The following is a 12,135-nucleotide window of genomic DNA, read 5'->3' as shown; positions in this document are numbered from 1 at the left end:
ATCTCCCTTGATCTGGGGCTCCACGCAAAATCCCACCCCGTGGGGTCAGAATGATCACAAGAACGGTGAGCAAAAATCCCAGAACCACGCGGGGGGACCTAGTGAATGAACTGCAGAGAGCTGGGACCAATGTAACAAGGCCTACCATAAGTAACACACTACGCCACCATGGACTCAGATCCTGCAGTGCCAGACGTGTCCCACTGCTTAAGCCAGTACGTGTCCGGACCCGTCTGAAGTTTGCTAGAGAGCATTTGGATGATCCAGAGGAGTTTTGGGAGAATGTCCAATGGTCTGATGAAACCAAACTGGAACTGTTTGGTAGAAACACAACTTGTCGTGTTTGGAGGAAAAAGAATACTGAGTTGCATCCATCGAACACCATACCTACTGTAAAGCATGGTGGTGGAAACATCATGCTTTGGGGCTGTTTCTCTGCAAAGGGGCCAGGACGACTGATCCGGGTACATGAAAGAATGAATGGGGCCATGTATCGTGAGATTTTGAGTGCAAACCTCCTTCCATCAGCAAGGGCATTGAAGATGAAACGTGGCTGGGTCTTTCAACATGACAATGATCCAAAGCACACCGCCAGGGCAACGAAGGAGTGGCTTCGTAAGAAGCATTTCAAGGTCCTGGAGTGGCCTAGCCAGTCTCCAGATCTCAATCCTATAAAAAACCTTTGGAGGGAGTTGAAAGTCCGTGTTGCCAAGCGAAAAGCCAAAAACATCACTGCTCTAGAGGAGATCTGCATGGAGGAATGGGCCAACATACCAACAACAGTGTGTGGCAACCTTGTGAAGACTTACAGAAAACGTTTGACCTCTGTCATTGCCAACAAAGGATATATTACAAAGTATTGAGATGAAATTTTGTTTCTGACCAAATACTTATTTTCCACCATAATATGCAAATAAAATATTGAAAAAACAGACAATGTGATTTTCTGGATTTTTTTTTCTCAGTTTGTCTCCCATAGTTGAGGTCTACCTATGATATAAATTACAGACGCCTCTCATCTTTTTAAGTGGTGGAACTTGCACTATTGCTGACTGACTAAATAATTTTTTGCCCCACTGTATATATAGTACAGACCAAAAGTTTGGACACCTCATTTAAAGATTTTTCTGTATTTTCATGACTATGAAAACTGTACATTCATACTGAAGGCATCAAAACTATGAATTAACACATGTGGAATTGTATAATTAACAAAAAAGTGTGAAACAACTGAAATTATGTCTTAGGCTTTCACACTAGCGTCATACTCGGCCCGTTGCAGTGCGTCGGGCCGACATACCGACGCTAGCAGTGAATGCACCGCACAACGGGGGCAGCGGATGCATTTTTCCAGTGCATCTGCTGCCCCATTGTGAGGTGCGGGGAGCAGTTCCGGCCGCGGATGCACGGTTGGAAATGGCGGACCAATGTCGGAAGCAAAAAACGTTACAGGTAACGTCTTTTGCTCTCGGCGGTCCGCCACAACACGGCGCACGACGGTTGTGACGTGTCAATGCGTCGCTAATGTTAGTCTATGGGGCAAAAACGCATCCTGCAGACAACTCTGCAGGATGCATTTTTTCCCCTAAACGACGCATTGAAAACAATGCTAGTGTGAAAGTAGCCTTATATTCTAGGTTCTTCAAAGTAGCCACCTTTTGCTTTGATGACTACTTTGCACACTCTTGGCTTTCTCTTGATGAGCTTCAAGAGGTAGTCACGGGAATGGTTTTCACTTCACAGGTGTGACCTGTCAGGTTTAATAAGTGGGATTTCTTGCCTTATAAATGGGGTTGGGACCATCAGTTGTGGTTTTGTGCAGAAGTCTGGTGGATACACAGCTGATAGTCCTAATGAATAGACTTGTTAGAATTTGCATTATGGCAAGAAAAGAAGTAGCTAAGTTAAGAAAAACGAGTGGCCATCATTGCTTTAAGAAAAGAAGGTCAGTCAGTCCAAAAAATTGGGAAAACTTTGAAAGTGTCCCCAAGTGCTGTGCCAAAAACCATCAAGCGCTATAAAGAAACTGGCTCACATGAGGACAGCCCAGGAAATGAAGACCAAGAGTCACCTCTGCTTCTGAGGATAAGATTATCCGAGTCACAAGCCTCAGAAATCGCATGTTAACAGCAGCTCAGACTAGAGACCAGGTCAATGCCACACAAAGTTCTAGCAGCAGACACATCTCTACAACAACTGTTAAGAGGAGACTTTGTGCAGCAGGCCTTCATGGTAAAATAGCTGCTAGGAAACCACTGCTAAGGACAGGCAACAAGCAGAAGAGACTTGTTTGGGCTAAAGAACACAAGGAATGGACATTAGACCAGTAGAAATATGTGCTTTGGTCTGATGAGTCCAAATTTGAGATCTTTGGTTCCAACCACCGTGTCTTTGTGTGACGCAGAAAAGGTGAACGGATGGACTCTATATGCCTGGTTCTCACCGTGAAGCATGGAGGAGGAAGTGTGATGGTGTGGGGGTGCTTTGCTGGTTACACTGTTGGGGATTTATTCAAAATTGAAGGCATACTGAACCAGCATGGCTACCACAGCATCTTGCAGCGGCATGTTATTACATCCGGTTTGCGTTTAGTTGGACCACCATTTATTTTTCAACAGGACAATGACCCCAGACACCCCTAGGCTGTGTAAGGGCTATTTGACCAATAAGGAGAGTGATGGGGTGCTACGCCAGATGACCTGGCCTCCAGTCACCAGACCTGAACCCAATCGAGAAGGTTTGGGGTGAGCTGAACCGCAGAGTGAAGGCAAAAGGGGCAACAAGTGCTAAGCATTGCTGGGAACTATTTCAAGATTGTTGGAACACCATTCCTGGTGACTATCTCTTGAAGCTCATCAAGAGAATGCCAAGAGTGTGCAAAGCCGTCATCAAAGCAAAAGGTGGCTACTTTGAAGAACCTAGAATATAAGACAATTTCAGTTTCACACTTTTTTGTTAAGTATATAACTCCACGTGTTAATTCATAGTTTTGATGCCTTCAGTATGAATGCACACTTTTCATAGTCTTGAAAATACAGAAAAATCTTTAAATGAGGTGTGTCCAAACTTTCGGTCTGTACTGTAATGTACTGTAATATACCATGTATATGTTTTCACGAATATTTGAGCCCATGGATCTATTATATGTCCATTTTGCAAGCCAGCGAGAAAATCTCGGCATATGGATGCCATACGGATGACACACAGATAATTTTAGAGAAAAAAAAAATTTGCATTCTCGCGTTGAATACGGATCACTGTTCAGGAACTTTTCTGCGTATTATGCCTGTAAAAAACAAACCGTATTTCACAACGCTAAGTGTGACGCCGGCCTTACCGTTTCACTTATTCATTCTCGTCTGGACTATTGTAACTCTCTACTAATTGGCCTCCCTCTTACCAAACTCTCCCCACTCCAATCTGTCCTGAATGCTGCAAACAGGATTATATTCCTCACCAACCGTTATTCCGATGCCTCTACCTTGTGCCAGTCATTACACTGGTTACCCATCCACTCCAGAATCCAGTACAAACTTATTACCCTTATCCACAAAGCGCTCCATGGCTCAGCACCACCCTACATCTCTTCCCTGATCTCAGCCTACCACCCTACCCGAGCTCTTTGTTCTGCTAATGAACTGAGGTTAGCATCCTCAATAATCAGAACCTCCCACTCCCGTCTTCAAGACTTTTCACGTGCTGCTCCAATTCTTTGGAATGCACTACCCAGGTTAACATGATTAATCCCCACAGTTTTAAGCGTGCCCTAAAAACACATTTGTTCAGACTGGCCTACCGTCTCAACGCATTAACCTAACTATCCCTGCGTGACCCATTCAAAATACTTAAACCATAATCAGGTTCCTCGCATAATGTTCTGTTACCATCCACCTCTTGCAAGCAGGGCCCTCATTCCTCTTGGTATCTGTTTTGATCTGTTTATTGTTATGCTGTAATGCCTATGGTCTGTACAAGTCCCCTCTATAATGTAAAGTGCCGCAGAATATGTTAGCGCTATATAAAAGAAAATTATTATTATTGTCCTGTGACATCAAGCCAATGGCTTAGTAATGGAGAGGTGTCTATAAGGTGTCTCTCCATTACTAATTCTATAGTTATATTGTAAACAAAAAAAACAGAGCCAGTATAAAATGCTTTATTTGAAATATATATTAAAAAAGAAAAAAAACCACTTCATTTAAAAACACCCATTTCACTGAAGCCATGGTCTCCTGTAAAAAAACAAAACAAAAAAAAAAAAACCATGCCCGCACCTGTCCATCATTCTGTTCCACACCATAATTCATGTCTGGGGATAAACAGTTTTCAACCTGAATAGTGCCAAGATGCGACTGTCCAGGCTGAGAACCACTGAGAAATTAGCTGTTATGAGCACAGCTTCAATGATTAGTGGTGATGTCATCATGGTTGCTGCCATCAGGGTTGCTGCTGGTGACTGAGGCTGCATTCCCAGCAGGGCCCTTGAACTATGGTGACCTCCATGGAGCTCAGTGAGTTCACTGGGAGAAGTGAGAAATTTCTCCTGGTGAACTCACCTCTGCACCAAGACACTTTTTCTCACTGTGCTAGAGTAATCTCTCAAAAGTTCCTGCAATTCAGGGGCTCGGCTGGGAACACAGCCACAGTTACCTGTGGTAATGTTGATGTCACCACTAGTCACAGATGCAGCGCTCACAGTGGTGGTCAGACTGGACGGTCGCATCCTGGCACTGTCCAGGTTGAAAACTGTTTATCCTCAGAAATGGATTACGGAGTGGGACAGAAAAATGGACAGGTGAGGGATATTGTTTTTGTTTTTTTTGTTTTTTTACAAGAGACCGTGGCTTCAGTGGAATGGGCGTTAGGCGAGTATAGCAGTTTGTTATTTATAAATTTAAAAAAGTGTGTGTTTTTGATTTCAAATATAGGACTTTATTCTTGCTGTGGGTTTATTTCAATATAACTATAGGATTATTAATGGATGGGTGTCTTATAGACCGGATATTACAGAAGTGACATCAACCCCACAAATATGCCACCGCCACAGGGCAAGTGAGGACAGTTGGGCAAAGTGCCAGAATTGGAGCATCTAATAGATGCGCCCTTTCTGAGCAGCTGCTATTTTTAGGCTGTGTGTGGTCAATATCCATGGCTGTATACACCCCCCCCCCCCCCAGCTATCTGATTTAGCTTGGCTGGTTGTCAAAAATGGGGGGGTGGGAGGGGGGACTACTATTCTTGATAACCAGCCTTGCTAACACTGACAGCTTTGTGTCACAGCCTGCAGCTGTCAGTTTTGCCTGGCTGATTATCAAAAATACAGGGGAACCCACACCGTTTTTTTTTATTTATTTAGAGCGCAGGCCGATTTACACTCCCATCAGCCGCCTGCTCTCCCTGTTATTAGCGGCAGCAGGCATAGGCTGATGAGAGTGTTAGTCTCATCAGCTGATACCAGTGACAGGAGGTAAACTTATTACCTCCAATTGCATCTGTGTCCTCACGCTGTCATTTGACAACATGGGAACCGCGCCTGTCTGAACGGCGGTAATGATTTCACCGCTTTTTAGAGGAAGCATTTGCCATGCTGTCATGCACATGACAGCGTGGTAAACACTGGATGTTAGCCCTCTCCCCACCCCATTCAAGTGACCCCCCCCCCCCCATTCAAGTGAATGGGGTCTGGGTACGGTTCTGGTACCCAAACTTTTTTTTTTATCCTCAACTGTTCAGCCGAAACCAAAACATCCAGGGTCCGCACATCCCTATTCCTGAGGACACTGCTTACAAAGCAATGGGACTGAAAAAGAATCATCAGGGAGTCTAGGGGAGTGGCAGCTCCAGCCATACAGGTAAGCAGGCTTGTATAGTTTTCTGTACAATAAAGATTATGCCATAATAAAGTGAAATCTCAAAAGTGTGTCTAGTAGGTGTACATTTTATTACATAAGTTATGCTTTAGTACACATCTTGTCCGCATCATGAAGTGCCTCTGATATGAGAAAACATCAATGGCAGAATAAATCCACCAAGATACCAAATATGGTTATAATAGTGGATACCGAGCGCTCCCAGAATTTGGGGATTGCTCACTTTTCTACACTTTAGGACAGAGCTCTCCATATCCATCAATTGAAAGCTTTCCAGGGCGTTTCATAGATTTGCTTGTTTAGTGCCATGAACAGGGCAGTGCTGGGATTTCCTCTTAGTTTACAGTATGATTTCTAAAATCACAATAGACATTGAAACCCTAGGAATAAGGAGCTCCGATGTCGTACATAGTCCTGAAGGCGCATAAGTAGAGTCCTGCATAACTTCAGCAATGACAGAGGTAATATTTGCCAGCAGTCGTTATCATTTTGTGTTCCAATGAGGTTTGCTGGCGACGTTCACTTTGGTCTCTGCAGCATCTTTAAGGACTTTAAGAACCATCTCGTTTTGACTACGAAGCTCCGCCATCATAGCCGGGTTTTCCTTTGTTGCCTTCTGTAACATTAATACCATGAGATTAAAATTTAAAATAAAGATTTGTAGTTACAGTAGCTTAAATAGTAGCGCTCCTGTAATTGCAGATATAATGCCATCTCACCTGCAATATTCTAGCTGTGTAAGTAGTTTATTCCCCCCTCATTTGCCTCTATACAGACAATAGTCAAAAAATAGAGACAATATTCAGGCACTCTTGGTTCATCAGCATCGGCTCTTCTCTGCTGCTCCAGTGTTGTGCTGTGACATTACTGCCATAACAAGCATCGAAGCAGCGCAGGGGAGCCAGCGATGGAGAGAAAAGAGTATGGATGTGACGGATTTGGGTCCATTTTCTCTTAATGGAAAACTCCTTTAACTTAAAAAGATATCGACAAGGAATAGACAAGAGTCTCTAGATTCTTCTTTGACAACTGCACACACTGAATTTGCTTGAATGCAGTTTTAAGGGCTTGCTCATCATCTTGGGAATTTATGGCATAGCCTCAAGATAGGCTTTATCCCCAATTCACTTTTATAAGGCCACGTTCAGTATTGGGTCAGTATTTCACGTAAGTATTTAAAGCCAAAATTACGAGTGGTACAATCAGAGGAAAAGTCTATTAGAAACATGTCACCCACTCCTAGTTTTGGCTTACAAATATTGAAGTAAAATACTGAACGTGTGAGTGTGAACGTGGCCCAAGGGTACGTGTCCACGATTAGGAATAGCAGAGTTTTGGCTACAGGTCACCGTGCTGGGTCCAAAACGCTGCGTTCTATATTACAAGCACAGTGGATGGGATTTAGAGAAATCTCATGCCCACTGGGCTTCTATTTAATACCGCATATACTCAGCAGCGGTGCGGGTGTGCGAGCCGCAGCATTTTCATTCACGCTGTGTAGTCTCACTCATAGCCATTCATTACATGCAGTAAATCTACATGGTTCAATGAACATGCGTATTTAACTGCGTGATCAGAACACCGCAAAAATATGCTATTTCCTGATCATGGGCACATAGCCTCCAAGTCCCCAAACATTGCAGACCACAGCTCCCATAAAGTAAATGGAGGGGGGGCATATGTGCAGTCACCTCCCCACTCTGGGAGATAATTAGGCTATGTGCACATGTAGAATGGTCCACTGCAGATTTTTCCACAGCGGATTTGATAAATCTGCAGGGCAAAAACGCTGCGTTTTTGCTGCAGATTTATCGTTTTTCAACTGCGGTTTTCTATAGGAGCAGCTGGAGAACCACTGCGGAATCCGCAGAAAGAATTGACAAGCTGTGGATTGTAAACCGCTGTGTTTCCGTGCAGTTTTTTCCGCAGCATGTGCACAGCGTTTTTTGTTTCCCATTGGTTTACATTGTAATGTAAAATCATGGGAAACTGCTGCAGACCCTGAGCTGCGGAAACGCTGCGGATCCGCAGTGTTTTCCGCATTATGCGCACATACCCTTAGGCCACATTCAGGACATAGGTGCAGGCCCCAGAGATGGGGCTTCCATCTGTCAGACAATTGTAGCAAATCCTGTTGCCACTATTCACACAAATGGCCATATATGTAACACACAAGGATAGCCAGAATCCCCCAGTATTACGCTCCAGCTCAGGGCGGCTATGATGTCAGTGAGACAACCTCTTTAGGACTCATTCAGACATCCATTTTTTATGTATGTGTACAACTTGTACCAATAGGGGTTGGTGGTGTCTATGGGGGATGTGTGTACTAATGGGGGTCTGTGGGACTGCTGATATGTCTGGGTTTTTGTGAATTGAAGGCTTAATCATCATTATTTGAAGTTTAAGCAACTTTTGTTTTTTTAATGTTTTGGTATTCACTGATGGATTTGATACAAAAAAGAAAAAAAAACTATGTTGGGCAAAATTAATGAACAAAACAAAAATTTGTATTTTTTACTTTCAGGCTATGTGCCCACGTTGCAGAATTTTCCTCATCAAAACCTGACTCCCTTGCCAGGAAAACCGCTCGCGTTTTTCTTGTGTTTTTTTCGCGTATTTGTCACGTGTTTTTTTCCCCATGCGTTCCAATACAGTTATATAGCAGCGATTCCCCAAAATTAATGAACATGCTGCGTTTTTTCAGCGATGTGTTTCCGCTGCGTAAAAAAAATGCAGAATGGGCACAACAATGTGGAATTCCATTAAAATAATGTGATGTGTTCTGAAAGTGTTCAAGCGTTTCCCCAGCGGGAAAAAACGCTTAAAAAGCGCAACGTGGGCACATAGCCTCAAAAGTCGCAAATGATGAATCAGGCAAAAACATCTGGAAACCCAAAGCCAGAAACAGGGGAACACATAAAATACACTTCAAAAAAGATGCAGACAGAAATATGAATTTGGCGCAAACAAAAAATGAGCAAAACACCAAACGCTCAACAAAAAACAGGCACAGATACAAAGATGAAGTGGGCCCTGTGCAAACAAAAAAAAAAAAAAAAAATATCCCCCAACGGGTCTGTGACAAACTGCACACTGGTTGCATCCTGGAGCTGCCAAGGTTTTCTTCACTGATGGAAAGAAGAAGATTGTGAAACATCCTGGAGTTTTCTTTTGCATTAAAGGGAACCTGTCTCCCCCCAAAATCGAAGGTGAGCTAAGCCCACCAGCATCAGGGGCTTATCTACAGCATTCTGTAATGCTGTAGATAAGCCCCCGATGTAACCTGAAAGAGGAGAAAAAGGTTAGATTATACTCACCCAGGGGCGGTCTGATCTGATGGGCGTCGCGGTCCGGGGCCTCCCATCTTCTTACGATGACGTCCTCTTCTTGTCTTCAGGCAGCGGCGTACTATATGTGCCCTGTTGAGGGCAGAGCAAAGTACTGCAGTGCGCAGGCGCCGGAAAAGGTCAGAGAGGCCCGGCGCCTGCGCACAGCAGTACTTTGCTCTGCCCTCAACAGGGCAGATATAGTACACCTGTGCCGAAGCGTTAAGACAAGAAGAGGACGTCATCGTAAGATGGGAGGCCCCAGACCGCGACGCCCCTGGGTGAGTATAATCTAACCTATTTTTCTTACCTTTCAGGATACATTGGGGCTTATCTACAGCAATACAGAATGCATTACAGATTGCTGTAGATAAGCCCGTGATGCTGGTGGGCTTAGCTCACCTTCGATTTTGGGGGTGACAGGTTCCCTTTAAAGGAAAACCCGATGATGAAACCGGTTGTTACCTGTACACATTTTGGATGTACCACAGAAAATATGGCCACCTGTCAGTGCCGGTGACTGCAGAGCTTGTAGGAACGGCGGGTCACACGAGCCAGCTTCAGGATCAGTACATGGCACACAATGCCCGGACCGACCAGAACTCACAGCTCCACTTCTCTATGAGGCCGTCGGTTCACACACACGGACTGTGGAGTACACGAGTGTGGACACGGCCTAACACTGATTACCCCATTCTGTTTGTCCTCAATCCTCTGCTAGAACCTCACATTAGGCCGTGACGGGACTGGGGGTCTCATCTAGGAGGGCAGAGGACATTACCGGCTCTTTGCCACCTGCAGGTCACCAACCGGACTCAAGTTAGTCTGCAGTTAGCTATTAGTTATTAGCTATTCAATTTTCATCTATGGTGAATTATACATAGAGTGGATATTGTTTGGGTAAAATTTTGATCAGGACTTTGAGATGTTTATTTTGACTACTTGTGGTCCTGGGTTATTCACGTAAATCGCTTATGTCGCACATAATCAAAAGCACTCAATCGTATGTAAGTTCAATTTTAAAAGAGGTACGCTAGACCACTAGCACTCAAAATGAACATATCAATGTCCTGAATAATATTTACCCAAAAAAATATCAACTCTATGTGTAGTTCTGAAGTTATTCACGTAAATCGCTTATGTCGCGCATAATCAAATGCACTCAATAACCCAGGACCACAAGTAGTCAAAATAAACATCTCAAAGTCCTGATCAAAATTTTACCCAAAAAATATCCACTCTATGTATAATTCACCATAGATGAAAATCGAATAGCTAAATAATATCTAATAGCTAACTGCAGACTAACTTGAGTCCGGTAGGTCACCATGGTTACACACAGCCAGGACATTGCCGGGAGCTCCTTACCCTCCGCATTTCTAGTAACTCATCCTCCTTCGGGGCCATAACGGACCACAGGAAGACGCCGAGCCCGGTGCAGCCGGCGAGCGCCAGAGAGCCCACCACCAGCTTGTACAAGGCCGACATGACACGTGACTACAAGACGCTGGTTCCCAAACCACGCCCAGGTCACTGCATTAGCATACAGGGGAGGAGCCTACCAGACGTCAGCTGACCGGATGTGAAGGGGCGGGGCTTGGTCTAAGTGTAGCTGTGCGAGGTGCTAGGTGTGCCTGTGAGGGGCGGGACGTCCTGAGTGACGGCTGCTGGCTGGAGCGACCCTCCCGTGTGCCGCCCCGGGGGCCTCAGCTTGTGCACTAGCGCAGAGCGACACTTGGCGGTGGGGCCTGTGTTGTGGCCACAGTCGCCATGTAACCCAGCCTTGTGGAGAAGCAGCATTTCCTATCTACTTTCATTAATCTGTTTTTTAGGGGTGAAAATATATTAAAAAAAAACTAATTCCACCATCATATTTAATGCCAAGCGCCTTACAGAGTGAATAGACCTGTATCCGGTGTCGCCATTGTTTTCTTTTTCTGGTCCGTTATTTGTCAACAATAAACTACGACTCCTTTTTTTGTTGGCGGAGGCCCATGGGAGGCCTTGGGGACGTTGCTGGCCCCTGGTTGCCATGGTAACTTATCATTGTGGGCACACATCTGTGTGTTAGAGGGGATGCTCACATTGTGTATCATCTGCACAAATGTGTGACAAAGGGAAATTCACTGAAGGAGAACCAGAATAATCAGAGATGGTGGAAGTTCTGCGTCTATGCAGAAAATGACTGCAGATGGAAGATCATGTGAAATGACATCATTCTTTAAGTGGTTTTCAGAGCAGATTTTTTTCCAAATTCTACATGAAAAGAAAGACATCAGATAATAATAATGTTTATTGGTATAGCGTCAACGTGTACAAGACCTTTACAATTCAACAGTTCACATACAATGGTCATCACAAAGTTAGGCCGGCGTCACACTCAGCGTATAAAAATACGGTCTGTAATTTACGGCCGTAATACGCAGAAAAGTCCCCAAAATAGTGGTCCGTATCTCCTCCGTAGGCAAGATGTGTCAGTGTATTTTGCGCATGGCATCCTCCGTATGTAATCCGTACTGCGAGATTTTCTCGCAGGCTTGCAAAACCGACATACGGACATACAATGGATCCATGTGCTCCCAAAAACATAAAAACATATGTACTGTCTATATATATCAGTGAGACACATATATATATTCAGTCTCTGAATGCTGAAGGTCGGCTGCAAGACTTAGGACCTGGTATGTCAGATATAGCAGAGCTGGACTCGTCGTGGGACACTCGTTATTAACCCCTTCAACCCCTTTTTCTCTGTGACTTTTTTGAATTTTTTGGAGGATTTTTAAGTCCTCTTTTTGTGTCGGTGAGCTTTTATTCAATGTTTAGCGTTAGGACTGGCAAATTGTAAGGACCCTTGACGTGGGTTGCCAGCTTACGTATTGAGGCCCCAATATAAACTAATACCTTACATACATTGATATGTGGTTTTCTTTTTG

The 12,135-nt window shown here is 44.3% G+C and overlaps 1 protein-coding gene across 1 annotated transcript; it reads right to left on the bottom strand.

The window, feature by feature from the left end:
• Positions 1–6,214: 6,214 nt before the first annotated feature.
• On the bottom strand, positions 6,215–10,741 carry UQCC3 (ubiquinol-cytochrome c reductase complex assembly factor 3). The gene is made up of 2 exons (XM_069759873.1): positions 10,568–10,741; positions 6,215–6,486 (listed from the first exon to the last, which is right to left on the bottom strand). Exons 1-2 carry the CDS (start codon positions 10,685–10,687, stop codon positions 6,355–6,357), a joined length of 252 nt encoding a protein of 83 aa, XP_069615974.1. The 5' UTR covers positions 10,688–10,741; the 3' UTR covers positions 6,215–6,354.
• Positions 10,742–12,135: the final 1,394 nt, after the last annotated feature.

This window comes from Ranitomeya imitator, chromosome 3 (genome assembly GCF_032444005.1).
Source record: "Ranitomeya imitator isolate aRanImi1 chromosome 3, aRanImi1.pri, whole genome shotgun sequence".
Taxonomy (NCBI): Eukaryota; Metazoa; Chordata; class Amphibia; order Anura; family Dendrobatidae; genus Ranitomeya; species Ranitomeya imitator.
The sequence above is the reverse complement of the archived record's forward strand: the minus strand, read 5'-3'. Positions and strand labels throughout refer to the sequence as shown.

What these genes read in the sequence shown, in the direction of transcription:
- UQCC3 (XM_069759873.1), bottom strand. Translation starts at nt 10,687, where the DNA reads ATGTCGGCCTTGTACAAGCTGGTGGTGGGCTCTCTGGCGCTCGCCGGC. An exon ending in AGTTACTAGAAATGCGGAGG is followed by an intron (nt 6,487 to 10,567) that starts GTAAGGAGCTCC and finishes TTAATGTTACAG; the next exon opens with AAGGCAACAAAGGAAAACCC.